General features: G+C 35.4%; 1 protein-coding gene across 2 annotated transcripts in view; it reads right to left on the bottom strand.

Annotated features, from left to right (window-relative positions):
• RAD21L1 (RAD21 cohesin complex component like 1) overlaps positions 1-15,582 on the bottom strand; it is a 28,940-nt gene that overhangs the window by 2,757 nt on the left and 10,601 nt on the right. The window contains exons 6-13 of one of the 2 annotated variants that reach the window (XM_050745167.1): positions 13,739-13,909; positions 12,545-12,640; positions 11,443-11,556; positions 9,036-9,262; positions 8,689-8,788; positions 7,713-7,837; positions 5,578-5,673; positions 3,149-3,238 (exon numbers count right to left, since the gene is read on the bottom strand). In XM_050745167.1, coding sequence (XP_050601124.1) covers positions 3,149-3,238; positions 5,578-5,673; positions 7,713-7,837; positions 8,689-8,788; positions 9,036-9,262; positions 11,443-11,556; positions 12,545-12,640; positions 13,739-13,909 — 1,019 coding nt within the window. The remainder of the gene's footprint in view (positions 1-3,148; positions 3,239-5,577; positions 5,674-7,712; positions 7,838-8,688; positions 8,789-9,035; positions 9,263-11,442; positions 11,557-12,544; positions 12,641-13,738; positions 13,910-15,582) is intronic. The other variant, XM_050745169.1, reaches the window with a different exon arrangement.

Here is a 15,582-nt window from a genome sequence, read left to right as displayed (position 1 = left end):
TTCTAAGGGAGAACAAAACCCAGTTACATAATACAATCTGGGGAAGGTGAGGGGTGCCACCCAATGACCTCAGTATAAAGACCATAAGTCTACAAGCCTTCATGCATATATAACTTCCAATCAGTTTTTTGGTGTCTCTATCTTAAATAAAAACAGATAATCCTAGGATCTACAAGATATTTGAGTAAAATCTCTAATATTAAACAGCAAAAAGGAATGCATTCAAGAACATCACTAAGGAAAGATAATGCAGGGAGCAGAAGTGCAATCTCTGAAGTTAAGAAGTTTTTCATTGTATCCATGAAAAATGGCTAGGATAATAGTGAGAGGAAGCAGATCAGTGGTTGCTTGGGAATGGAGGTGCCAGTTGGAGGTATGCAAATGAGGGATTCACAAGGGGCACAAAGAAACTTTTTCTGGTTTGAGATATGTTTACTCCTTGATTGTGGTGAAGGTTTTACAGTTGTATGCATATGTCAAGACTTATCTAATGCATACTTTAAATAGAAATAGTTTACTGCATGTTAATAATATCTCAACAAAGCTGCTTAAAAACCTAATTAAATAATTAAATAAAAATATCGTGATGCTATAAAACAAAAGGTTAGTAAACAAGAAAAAAACTCCTGGAAAACAAAAAGGTGAAAGCAGATATAAAAATTCAGTGAAGTCTAGAAGACAAAGTTGAAGAAATCTAGAGAGTAGAAAAACACAAATAAAAGGAAATTAATATAGAGGATAAAAGATGTTTTTAAAATTAAAGGAGCAGTTCAGGACATCCAACATCTGACCCATTGGCCCTTCAGGAAGATAAATAACAAGGAAATTGAGGCCAGGAGTTTGAAACCAGCCTGAGCAACACAGTGGGACCTTGACTCTATGAAAAACTTTAAAAAATAACAGTAATAAGAAGAAAGTTCAAGAAATTTTTAAAAATTTTCTAAAACTCAGGAACATGAAATTTCCATATAAAAGAACACACTACATGGTAAGCACAACAAGTGAAAGAAAAAAAAAAAACCCAAAGCACATCATGAAATTCCAGAGTGCCAGGGATAATAATATTAATAATAAAAGATCAAAAGCTTCCAGAAAGAAAATAAAGATTTCTTACAAAGGATCACCAACTAAGGCAACATCTGACCTCTCAATAACATCACAAGAATCTTGGCAATGTTACAAAGCCTTCAACATCTGAGAGAAATATATTTTCAACTTATGTCTAGAGACAGTCACGTTAAAGGTAAAAGAAATGCTCAGGCTGGTATGGAGGGTCTCTATCTCTTATGAACTATTTATCTCAGGAAATCATGAAAGGATGTTAATCACCAAAAAATTTAAGATAAAGGAACATCAAAGCACCCAAAACCACAGAGGAAATAATACATACAGGAAAGAGACAAATTCTCATGTTTATGACAAAGCAATATCCCAAGACAAAAACTATGGAGCAGACCTAAAGAGCAACTAGTTTGTATCAATCAGAACAAGAGGATGGTGAACCCCCAGAGAGATACCTTTAAGGAAAAAAAAAAGGAACTGATGGATCACTTGATAAGAGATATTATAAAATATTATAAAACCATAAAAATGGTATTTTTGTCAGAGTTTGGTCATATTGTCTGAGCTTGGAAAAGTAATTAAAATGGGTTTATAGACTGAGCAAATGAAAAAAAATGAGGTAATGATTAACTTGAAAAAAGCCTAATGACAAAACAATCATAAACTTGACAAGAAATGTAATCACGCTATGAAGCTTCAATGTAAACTAATTTTTATATAGTATTTATGGCAGCAGCTGCTAGTTGTCCTTTAATTTCCATTCTCTTCTTCTATAGTAACGGAATTATTAGCTGGGACTAAGCTTACCAAATAAAGACTACATTTCCCAGCTAGATGCGGTAATGTGATTAAGTGCTGGTCAATGAAGCGTTAAAAGTTATAAAATTTCTGGCCGGGCGCGGTGGCTTACGCCTGTAATCCCAGCACTTTGGGAGCCCGAGGCAGGGGGATCACGAGGTCAGGAGATCGAGACCATGGTGAAACGCCGTTTCTACTAAAAATACAAAAAATTAGCTGGGCGCGGTGGTGGGCGCCTGTAGTCCCAGCTACTCGGGAGGCTGAGGCAGGAGAATGGCGTGAACCCGGGAGGCGGAGCTTGCAGTGAATAGAGATCGCACCACTGCACTTCAGCCTGGGCGACAGAGCGAGACTCCGTCTCAAAAAAAAAAAATTAAAAAAAAAAAAGTGATAAAATTTCTGGGTTGTACAGTTAAAGGAAACTTTGCTGCTGATTGGAGTACAGACCTGGTGGGTAGTTAGCCATTTTGGATCTTGAGAAGACAAGGGAAACCTGGGTCCCTGACAACTTTGTGAGCATAGCTGCCATACCAGATTGAACCTTTACCTGAGAGATAAACAAACTTCTATCTTTTTTAAGTCATTAATATTTTGGCTTCCTGTCACAATCAAACCTGCATCATAACTATTACAAATATAACACTGTAAACACATAACACTATGCTAAAAGTATAGTAGGGAGGGGAAGGTAACTAAGTTAAACTTTTGTTTTCTGTCAGAAGAATTCAGTACAGTTTAAAGCTGAAATACCAAGAAAGAGCACTAAAAGCATGTTTCTTAAGAATATAGATATAAATACTAAAAGAAGCAGCTTAATGTAGTTGCTTCTGGTGAGCAGGACTTAGGAGGGGTAGGACAAAGGCCTTTCTGTCTTTTCAGCCTTATTGCATGGTGCTATGGAACTTTTAAAATAATATGCATGTATTATTTTGATAAAAACATAAATTAAATTCAAAAATTATCTGAGCTGTCACTCTTGAACTGCTATCAACTAAGTTTCATGTTGAGAATTAGTTGGTATCCTGCTAAAAATGAGAATGGGACACAGAATAGATAGATATCTAAGGGTATGAGTGTGGGTAAGAAGTTGATTAGAATATGCAGGCACCAAAACCAAACTTCTATATTTAGCCCTGGGTATACTACTGAAAATCATCGCACTCCAGTGGGATGTGGCCTCAAAAAAATAAGGAAAATTACTGCGTTTTCATTAATATCTAGAAGCTTGAAGTCAGTATTTACTTATTTTTTAAAATAAAAATAGGGTTGACAAACCCTAGCATCTTACCCGTAAACGATTTAACAACTGAAGTATTCTTCGATTCCATCTTTCTGTCTCAATATTTTCTTCATTCCTCAATGACTCCTGTTTGAATGACTGATAAATAAAATATTTAATTTAAGCAAATTTTACTAAACGCTTACTATTCACCAATCATAGTGTTAGCTTCTACAAGAAACACAATTATTACAATGGGTCCTGCCAAATAAAGAGCTTATAGTCTTTATTATTTATAAAGAGAATAAGGCTAACATACAAATATAAACCACCTTTGCACAATTATACCTATACTCTCCAGGGTGTCTTCTGATAAGAGGCTCCAAAATAGGAGATTCTGCCATCTTTATTTGGTAATGTTGCCCAGGGCCTTTCAGTTACTTTGAAAAGTAAAATTAGCAAAGACAACAACTTTTGCCTAGGGCTATCCTAGTTCTGGTCAATCTGAACTCAGTTGACAGGAGTAAACATACAGCTATTTCTGCATTGTAAAGACCTTTATCTGAACTTACTTGGTAATGGAAGCTCTAAACATAACTGCTGTCTAGTAGTTTGTGTACAATTGGGTTAGAAATCTTTCAGATTTCGAGATGCCTTGTCCAAAAAAGATTAACCCACTGCCTGATTGTCTGTCATTGTTATCTAAATAAATTCTTTTTTTTTTTTTTTTTGGTATTTAAGTCTTAACCACTTTCAGAAATACCTCAATATTTAAAAATGGTAAAGTTCAAATTCTTTGCAAGAATTTATTCTAATCCCTTACAAACTAACACCTTATGATATTAGAGCAGAAACTGGGCATATGAAAGGTGTTCATGAATCTGATAACAGAGTAGGCTTACAGGGGGTTGGGGGAAGGGAAGTGGCACAAATCTGGCCTACTTTATAATTTTTCCTAAGCTAATTCTGACCATGCATCCCAAAAGCATCTGTGTCACTCTCATCACATGTCCACCGTTTGTCTAGCCTTCATGTATAGGAGCCCAGACACTTGCTAAAAGTGCTTTCAATTTCATAGACTCCAAGACAATTACAGAAAGCACCAGAATATTCTGCATGACATTTTAAATCATGTGAGGCTAAAGGGACTCTTTGACTCAGCCTGGGAACTACTGAGTCCCCATTTCCACCAACTATACCAGCTTCCTGGGCCTGCCTATGCTATATGCTTTCTTATATCCCAAAGAGACTAATTTGAAAATATGGTCACTTTATTCTGGAGAGTTTTCCAAATCCCTTCAGCTACAATTTATGATTATTCTTTTCTGGTCTGTCCTTGGATAAATGAGGACACCCACTTATTAATGTTTATTTTATTGTTAAATAAACAAATGCAGTTTTTGAAATGTAAAAACCTCTTTGTTAAAGGTCCATGAGACTCTCGCTTCACCTATAATGCACAACCAAACTAACCAGAGAAAGGCTCAGAAGAAATAGTCTGTGCATTCTGCTAAAGCCTGTCTACTTGATCTATCTGGACACCCTACAGCTGAATCTATTGTGTAGAAAGCCCAGTGGATTATTAAAACAGCTGAACTTGTGCTGTGTTGTGGTTTGCTTGACCATGTATGAAAATAACCTGCATCTATAAAAGCAAAGCGAATAGCAAGAATGAATCAACCACTTCTGGCTCAGCTGTTTGGATACTTCAGGTAAAAAGTTCAGGTAATTTATTCTGCCCTAGATTATCTAGAGAATTCGGTCTCTTTTCCTTTTATGAAAAACAATCAAATAGTCTTGGAACTCATTATATAGATAATTTTATAGAAACAAATTAATATCAGGCTTACTGGGTGTTTTTATATTATTTACTAAAAAACTTTTACTAAAATTCTTTACAATCTTAAAAATGTTTTCAGTACGCTGGGACAAGACCAGAGAAATAAGACAGTTAACAAGCAGGGAGTCAGGTAAATCAGACTTGACTTCTGTCTTTGCTATTGACATGTGGCCCTCTGACTACCAGATGATTTTGTTTCAAATTTCCAGAACCCTTGTATAGATAAAAGCCTCATGCCACATAATGTTAAAGGAAAAATTTCCTACAATTTTTGTTGTAAATAAGATAAAATTTCAAATGCCTTAGGCCATACTTTTAATATAGTTCTGTTTCTCTAGAAATGTTATACCAATAATTTAAAACAGTGATTCTCAACATTTTAAATCCTGTCACTACTTTTGATAAGCACAAAAATCTCACATTTTCCCTTAAAAGTATTTGAAGTTTCAAAAGAAATTAAAGAAAGACAAAAAATCAGAGCAATTCAGAATATTTTATCAAACTATTCACAAACATCTCTGTTGTAATCACAAATTTAAATTATAAATTCAGAAAGTAACATGACAGCTTTAAAAGTCAAGTTTCAGATAAATAAGGTGTTAAAAATATTTAGGAATGAAGTTTTTAAGAACATCCCCAAGACTATACATATATTTACCAATTCAACTGGACTACATTCAATTTCTTGTGCAAATAAGTCATTCGTTAAAGATGATTCCTCAGCAGCTAAAGACACCATTTCAACAATATCCTGCTGAAGCAAATTAGGGAAAGTTAGGTAAATCTGACAGTGGTTATACAGGAACAATCTAATTTTGTTAAATGCTTTAATCACGTGAATGCTCATTTCTCAAACTAATTTAAAATACTACCCACATTCTCAAAATATTATCTCTGAAATATCCCAGATAGGCAGTCTTTGACTTAAATGTTACTGTTTTCCATATGCTTCCCATAAAGGAAGAACTTGCATGCCCCTTCCCTCCTTGTTTCCTATCCTTTTCCTTTCTTTTTTCCTCTCTACTGCAGGCCTCACATTAAAAGTCTCTACTGCTGTGCTACTGAGACCACTTTGCTTTGAAGCATTTTATCTAGCCCCACTCCCCTACCTCTATTCTCATGCCAATACCAGGTGGCAGAGGAAAGAGATCTGCAATAGGCAAGCAGAGAGGGAGTGAGAGTGAGGAAAGGGATATTAATATCCCTACTGAGGACCATGATAGGATTCCTGCCACCACTGCTGGAGCTGTCACGGGCAAAAGGGAAGGACCTGTCTGCTGGAAGGGGAGTGAAGACATAAAGGAAGAAAGAAAAAGAGACAGCCAGAAATTTCCTAGTCCCTATCATCTCCTTCCCTTCTCATTGCTATAGAAGCTGTCAATCCCTTTTCATCTTCAACCTGTCTCTAAGCTTCATTCCCCAGGTGTCCTCCCCAGTCTTGACTAAGGGCCTCCTCTAAGATAGTTTACTTGCTTTTTAACTCAGTTTTAAAAACTGTTAGTAAACATAAGGAGTTACATTTTATTCTTTAATAAACATGTTTGTGAAGCCTTGTTTTTCTCTTTCAATTTCTATGAATATTCAATCTTTCTGATACTCTCAATTTTGCAGTTATGATATATAAAAATTCTGTTTTATGAAAATTTGAAAATGATTCATCAGAATCAATATTTTCTTGTCCCTTCTTGTTCTTGTGCTCCCATGCTTGACTATATTTCTCATTTGTTAACCATTTTTGGAAGCAGAATAAGAGTAGAATTGAAAAAGCATAAACATAGGGTAAAGGAGTAAAGGTTCAAAAGAACTGGTACATCAATCTCTCTTCTCTCTACTTCAAGCCCATGGGACAATCTATCTTGTTATATCTATGATAAGTGCAGTTATATTTTCCTTCCAAAATATCATAAACTAAACAGGTTTACCTAATCATAATTTTTGGAAGGTACACTTTAAGAAATGCCTGAGCCCAAGTGAGGGAGAGAGTAGTACTGGCAACCCAGTATCTCAATATCCAGTATATTATCAAATATTTAGTAAAATACTTTCTGTTTGAATGCACTGTGAAATTGTCTTTCCTTCCAAGGGCATTCAGTTTCAACATGGGTTGACTTTGAATTCCCTGAGTGGTTATCAAAATACAGTGATAATGGAACAGACCAGAAAAACACTGGTTTATTTTTATCTGGTATGGCTATAATATTTATATTTGTACAACCAATAAAATAACAATTGAGAAAATATTTCAAAGCAATTATTTCCAATTATGTTTTCAAATAGTAATGTTTTTCAAATAAAAAATTATATCTTAAAAAGTTTTTAAAATTTCATTTTGGTTCTAGATCTTTAGATAAGTCTTTCAGATTCAAGGCCAAAGTAATCGGTGGGTCTAAAATATATTATTCTTAGAGATGTAAGGGTGAATTTACGATGAGAAGCAAAACTTAGGTATACTGGCTGCAGTTCTAAAACATTCCATGACACAAAGAATATGAGGCCTAGTAGGATTCTCAGCATATAACCAGGTTTACATACAGACAATCATTGATTTAACGTATCATGCAAAATACTAGTTCAGTATGAAACCACCTTATCTTGCGATTTACATCCTAAACTCCTGGAAAAATTCTGTAGAAGAAAATCATGTTTTACCCTGCTACTTAGTAAACAAATTGCAAAACAACTTAAAATGAAATATGAATATACAAATGTAAGAAAATATACCAGAGTCCCAACATTCCTTTACTATATCTGTAGAAAATAAAATATTTTTACGATTCTCTCTGGATAACTTACCTCAGTGTTAATATGTTTATTGGTATCCTCATAAGAGCTATGCTGAGATCCACCAATCACATCCTTCCAGGTTTGAGGTTTACTTAACTCTTGCTGGGAATTTGGCTCTTGCATCATGAATGTCTCTAAATTATCAAGGAAATAAAGACAGTTTCACCAAAATATCTTTCAAACTTGAATTGTGATATGGTTGTAACAAAAGAAAACTTCTGACAGACACGTTGGGATCCAAGAATTTAAGCAAAGGATACACAAACTTTCTTATTGCTCCCAAGTCTCACATATGTATCTTCCCTTTCCTGTCCTCTGTCTCTTTATCACCTCCACTCCCCATTCTCTGCCAACCATCTCCTCTACACACACTCTCACACATTCACTCACAAGACAACATGGATAATTCAAGCCCATTGTGGTATATCGTTCAGTAGATTTAATGCCTTCAGGAAGGGTGATCAGGAAGTGGAGGCTCCCTCATCACATCAATTGGTTTTATTATTACTTTATAATTATCATGATAATAATCAGTAATTATTAATATTCCATGTGCCTTTTGGGTAGACAGAAATACCTGTCTCAAGTTAACTGTATTAAGTGCTGTTCTTATCCTTACATGACTTTTCATGTTAGTTGTTTTACATTGAAACATTATCTTGCTAGATAGAAAGATTTTCTTTTTTGAGGATTTTTGAGTACTGCCTTTGAGAGTGAAGGAGGTAGAAAAAGTGATAGTAAGAATGGTTTACATAGTATATATACTTCATCTTTTTAATGAAATCTCTGGGACAAAAATTAATCCAAAATGCAGAAAAATGCAATACTGAAGTAATAATTTCATTTAAGTTCAACTACTCTTCCAGAGTTAGCATTTATACTTGAGAACATGGAATTGGATCCCATCTTCATTTTGAAATTTAAAACATCAAATTTTTGTTGCCACAACATTCCCCTCAACATCAAGAGAATTAAGAAGTCTCACCTATGATATTTTGGTTTCCCACTTCTTCCCTTACTGAATCCTTCTGTGTCATTTTTCTTCCAAGTTTAAAGCCAGAGGACAGAAAGCACTTTGTAAACAACTGTAAAAACACACACTTTTGGTTTTTTTGTTTTTGCACCAGCAAAGTAATTCAAGAAAACACAAGCACATATCTAAAAAGGAAAAACTATAATTCATACACACAATCCAGAAAATTAATTCAAAATGAGGAAGTACTTCTTTGGAAGTTTAAATTCTGTTATATATGTATGTAAAGATGTGTTTATTATTTATTTATTTATTTATAACCAGACATTGCTGTCATGTAGAAGGATAGAAACTGTTACCATTTTCAGTTCAGCATGAATCAAATCCTGGGCAGCAGTTGATAGAAGTGTATCCACTCCTCCCCTCTTCTTCCACATCATCAATCTTTGGGTAGGAGGTGCAAGTTCCAAAACCATGAGGGTGTCCGCAAAGGAAGTAAGCTGTTTATGTATAACTTTGCTACTGAGCTCCTTGACAGGATCTATGAGCAATCTCCTCTTTTTACCTTTCCTTTTCTCAGCAATGTCTAAATATAAGAAATAGGCACAAATGTGATTGGTTATACAGCTTTCTAAAATCATATTGTAGACACTAAATACTTAAGAAATTTCTAAGCCAGGCACGGTGGCTCATGCCTGTAATCCTGGCACTTCAAGAGGCTGAGGTGGGCAGATTGCTTGGGCCCAGGAGTTCAAGACCAGCCTGGGCAACATGGCTAAACCCTGTCTCTACAGAAAATACAAAAATTAGTCACACATGGTAGCATGCACCTGTAAACCCAGCTACTCAGGAGGCTGAGATGGGTGGATCCCTTGAGCCTGAGTGACAGAGGCTGAGGTGAACTGAGACCACACCACTACACTCCAGACTGGGCAACAGAGCAAGACCCTATCTCCAAAAAAGAAAAGAAATTTCTACCACTGTACAACATACAGTGTTGCATTGGAAAGAAAATCCCTTCTCCCCTCTGAAAATTATGCTGAGCAACCAATAGCTGATACATTTTGTAAGGTGTTGCTTGGAAGTGCTTAGAAAGGGATCTACCTGTTAAGTGAGCAACTGAGGAAATGTGGGGAAGAGGGAATTCAACCTATCTGGAGGTTCCTTAAAATGCTTACGTAATAGGATAACTTTCTACAATGCTAATTTGTATTTGTCCAGTGTATTTTTCCCTCTCCCACTGAAATTCATAGACATTCCAAGCAGGTTCCATAGGATTTCACTCCATCAGGGAATTTTAGCAGGCAGAAAGCAGAAGTTAAGCTTTTCTTTAGTAAAGCTCTAAAAGGGGAGAGAGGGTTAGATTTCTCAGAATGGATAAAGATCCAAGATCAATGGAGCCAAAAGGTACAGGAACCTGCTTGCTGGTTGATGTGCCTCAGTAAAATCCCAGGAACGAGGCAAGATACCGGACAGGTTGGCTATGTGATGATCCCCAAGGCTATGTAAGCTGGAGCACTGGGAACTACAAATTGGTATGGCTGATAACCAGAGGTTCCCTTCCACCTTCCACCTTCTATACCCCTCCCCCAAACTCTGGAACTACATGATGGAAAGAAGACAGGGAAGCTACACAGACTGAATTTCCTGCCAGCCTAGTGAGATAGAGGCTTAGTGGTAAACTCAGTTAAAAAAAAAAAAAATGCTTTACTGTTTGCATGCCTGAGTTTATAAACTGAAATTCACATCAATTATACTACCTACAAACTAGGATGCTTCTAAATGACCTAGTTATATTAGTTATATTAGACTAGTAGTTATATTAGACTCATACTTACTACTTATCCCTAAAACATGATGTTTGAAGTTAAATGCTAGAAGGCATTGTGCCTCTCTTCTGACCCTTTTATTCTGCCTTATATTATATTTACTTGCATGATTATTTATCTTCCCAACTGGATTGTTTTCTAAGCTTCTTAAAAGCAAAAAGTGTGTGTCTTCTTTATTCCCATGCCCACCACAGAGTAATGGCTCAATACATTCCTAAATTGAACTTAGTTTAAAATTTTTCAGTTTCCCAAACTGGATACATGGTTTGAACAGGACTGAATATAATGCAAGTGATACAGAGATACAGGACAAATGAGCCCCAGAGTGGAGCTTAGCCCATCTGGGTTCTTGGCTTTGTCCAGGAAAAGAATTCAAGGGCAAGTCAGAGGTAGAAGAAAACAGCTTTACTGAATAGGCAGTGTTAAAGCTCTGGTGGTGTTACACCTCTAGCACCGTGACTGCTGCTACAGAGCACGGCTACCCAGTAGGCCCAGACTAGCAGCTCAGGGCAGTTTTGCAGTGATATTTATACCCACTTCTAATTGCATGCAGATTAAGGGGGCCGGTTTATGCGGGGAAGGAGTAGTAATCACTGGGTCATCGCCATGGAAAAGGGTGAATTCCCGGTGTTGCCATGGCAGCAGTAAATTGACATGGCACACTGGTGGGTGGGTCTGATTGAAAGCTCCCCCCACCCACCTTGTAACTAGTCATCATCTGGTCCGGCGTCCAACCCCCAATTCTAGAGTTGAGTCCCACTTCCTACCTCAAAAGGATCATCTAAAATTTCCTTCATGGTCTTCTCCTCTATTGTATTACAAGTGCTAGTACTAGATTGACTACATCCTATAATATTTCAGTGATTATTCAAACATCTCAAAGTATATAAGTTAACAGTGTATTAAAAATTAAAACAAAATGATAAATGCCTCTGACCTGAAATATCAATTGGATCAAGGGTAAATCCTTCCTCTTCAGTTGATAATAATGTTGTTTCATTCATTTTTTCATTTTCAGGTACACATATACACTCTGGGTTATCTGGTTCAACTAATCAACATCCACATAAAAGAAATTGTGAAGAAAAACAGTTAGGATGCAGGCTAGAGGACTGTGTGAGAATTAAAGAGAAAGATAAACTAACTGAAGATTTATATTACTAACTGGAACATCTGAATTCTTAGAATCATTTATTTAATAGAGTTGAAGAAGCTTACAGATTATATGGTCTGGGACCCATAGTATTCAAGTGAGTCAAATATCATCATCCCCTTTTGCACATGAGACATCTAAGGGTGGGTTAAAGTCACGCAGATGTAAAATCAGTGGTGGCAACCACAGTAAATGACTGATAAAAATTTGACTATATGTCTGCTAAAAAAAATTGTATTCTGTTAAATACTTATCAGTTGACCCATAAAAAACCATAAGTAAAATTTTATTACTTAGCTCTTTGTATTTTCCGTTTCTACTATTGTTTTTAGAAAGCAAATATAACATCAAAAATTGTGGCTAATCAAAAATGGGGCTAATTGTACTTTTAATTCTTAAGAAAAATCGGACTAAAATACCTCAAATCATCTGAGGTACTGCCATATGAATTTCAAGTAGGGAAAATATGCTCAATTTATAATTTCTCTCAAATTGTATGTAGATTATCAAACGATACTAGTTAATAAATTTTCTTACTATGTACCATGTACTATTTTAATAATTCAAAAGCACAATATTTTGGCAGAGCACTCTCATGCTAAACCCAATCCTGGCTAAATACCCTTCAATGTACCTTTCTCAGAATCCAATTTCCTATTTTATATTGTCTACAGTCAGATTAACAGAGTCTGAAGGACATTGTTCTTTGTCTCTCACTATATTCCAATTTCCTATTTTATATTGTCTACAGTCAGATTAACAGAGTCTGAAGGACATTGTTCTTTGTCTCTCACTATACTATATTGCTACTTAAATTCAGAAGTTCTGAGGCTTAATTTAAACATTAGTACCCATTACTTTCTCATAAAGGAAAATTTCAACCTACCTGCTAAACTACTGGGAGGCTCAGGAGGCAGGGAAATTTCTCTGTTCAAATGTATGTCTTCTAACAGGATATTCTGATCATCTTGCAATAGATTGTCTTGAAAAACACAATGAATACTTTTTTCATACAGATGGGAATCTGTCATTTGTTCACTAAACATTTATTAATGTTACTTTATGCATTTCATTGTAAAGGAATAACTAGATTTTTAAAGTAAACTAGAGAATTTTAAAAAAGATTTGATAGGAACAGTCAATAAACAATCTTTAAAACATGTGCATTTTGGCTGGGCGCAGTGGCTCGCTCCTGTAATCCCAGCCCTTTGGGAGGCTGAGGCGGGTGGATCACCTGAGGTCAGGAGTTCGAGACCAGCCTGACCAACATGGTGAAACCCCATCTCTACTAAAAATAGAAAAAAAAGTTAGCTAGGCGTTGTGGTAGGCACCTGTAATCCCAGCTATTCAGGAGGCTGAAGCAGGAGAATCACTTGAACCCACATGGCGGAGGTTGCAGTGAGTCGAGATGGTGCCATTGCACTCCAGCCTGGGTGACACAGCAAGGCTCCATCTCAATAATAATAATAAGAAGAATAAATAAAACATGTGCATTTGGACTTCTCAGTTTTTGTCTATCCAATTTCTATGACTATTTTATAAGTTGAAATAGTCTATATTAAGAGTAAAACAAATAAAACTGATAAAATAAAGAAGGCAATAAATTGGTAGAGGCCTTGAGGATAGGTAGAAGTATTTGATACAGTAAGTCATGGGGACCCAAGGCACTTAAGCAGATGAATATAAATATAAAATAATAATATAAAATTCTAGAAAAATACCTTAGCTGCCCCACAATGTATGTTAAAGAAAACAATGTTTTCCAGTACATAGTCTAGTATATTTTATAAGGAATATACTAACCTCACTCTCTTCCCTCCAAGAATTAGGAATTTGTAAAAATAAAAACAAGCAGTAGTTCATAACCTCTATAGAAAATATATTTAAACAGATGGCTATTTACTTAGGCCTAGCCTAAATGTTTAAACATGCCATAGACTTTGAAAACTTGTATGAAAAATGTATTGACCTATGTAACACAAAAACATATTTGAAATTTTACATTGATATAATAAATCTAATACATTGTAGTAATTTGATTAAAATGAATGTTTTATTTCTACATGACCAGATAGCATACCAATCATTTCTCCTGCAGCTCCTTCATCTCCAAACCCATCTCCACTGTCATAGAACAGAGATCTTTCTCCAGTGAGGCTTCCAGAACTATGTTCAATTAAAGGACCACTGGAATTCAGTAATATGTTGTCATCAAAGAAGCTATGTCTTCTGAGAATTTCAGATTCCTCCCCTAAATAAATATATATCATTAATACTAATTCATAGAAACACAGAATTTTACAGTTAGAAGGAAATTCAGATATCATCTAGCATAATCCTGTCATCCAACACCTCATTTTACAGATGAAGAGAATAGCTGAAAGACTTACTTGAATTATTCAACTAAAGTCACTCAGTTAATCAGTAGAGACTGGATTTTTAGTCTAATGACCTTTCAAATACAATGGAAAAAAATGCCAAAATATTACATAGAGTTTATAGTTGTGATATAATTTAATAACTTCCTAAGGTAAAAGTACTATGGAAAATAATTTCTTCTATTTTAGGTAAGTAAGTTCTGCTTGACCAAGTATATTTCATAGTATTTCAAGGACAATTGCTTGTATTGTTCATGCATAGTGGAGGTTTGGAAAATAAGGAACATGTCAGTCATCTTAGGAAATGGAAACATAGGTAAAATATTAAAGAATGGGCTTACAACATTCATTCAATAGAAATTGAATATGCTGGGGGTAGTAATACAGGCCTGCAAAAAAAAAAAAAAAAACCCATCAGCTAACAATAACTGAGTGTTTATAGTATGTATTATATTATGTAATAGAAGATACTATTATAATTCTCATTGCACAGATGAGGTAACACAGGCACAGAAAGGTTTTGTAACTTGCACACAGTCACAATATAATAAACAACAGAGTCAGGATCTGAATCCAGCTCTGGTTCCAAAGCCTACATCCTGACAATCACAACACTACACTGATAGTTCCAGGGGACCAGAAGTCAGCTCTTGACCAGAAATCAGTTATTTCCCTCTCTTGGATTTGAATCTCTAGGTCCAGGAGTCTGAAATCCCAGAGGTCCAAGGCTAGTCTTCTCCTCCCTCTAACAACCCATGTTAGTGTTAGACAGTAAAGAAAATCATGAAGTATTACCCATACTGAAAATTCTTCTATAGACTTAAATCTTCTAGAATGGAAGAGCGGAAAAAAACAACTATCATGACAATGGATTAAAGAATTGCTCAGAAAAAAAAAGACTAAATTACTTTTTAAAAAACTAAGAATATATTCACATCATCCAGGTACAGCTTGATAGCTCCCAAAGGAAAAGCCAGCATTGGTCAGAGAATAAGACTTATGAAGACACTATATTCTCAGCATTGAACATCACAAGAATCTCAGATTACACAAAATACATAAAAGAAATAATCATTGCCTTTGATCTTATATTACAATCTAGAATAAGATGGATTAATTTTAAATATTTCTTAGAGGACATTAGGTTTGAAGCAGTTTTTAAAGAAGAGAAAAATCACATATTGGTGAAGATTAAAGGAAGGAATAAGGGAAATAACCATATGATGTTGTCAGTTATATCCCAACTTTACAAATGGGGCAGTAAGGCTGAGAGAGGTTAGGCAATTTGCCCAATATCACACAGAAAATCAATAGAGAAAGTTCAGATTCAAACCAAAATCTGTCCATTTACTAAGAACATGTTCTTCCCACCTTTTAAAATTGTAAAGGAAGATACAGAAATGTGAACAACTAAATTGTACTGGTTGGGTGGCAAGACGCTAGACTTGCTAGACTAGAGCAAAAAGTCCACATTAACAGGAAAACAAATAAAGTTGATGAAATAAAGAAGGTGATAAATTGGCAGAGGCCTTGAATATAGATAGAG

This window comes from Macaca thibetana, chromosome 10 (genome assembly GCF_024542745.1).
Source record: "Macaca thibetana thibetana isolate TM-01 chromosome 10, ASM2454274v1, whole genome shotgun sequence".
NCBI classification, from domain to species: domain Eukaryota; kingdom Metazoa; phylum Chordata; class Mammalia; order Primates; family Cercopithecidae; genus Macaca; species Macaca thibetana.
This window is presented reverse-complemented; position numbering and strand designations above follow the sequence as displayed.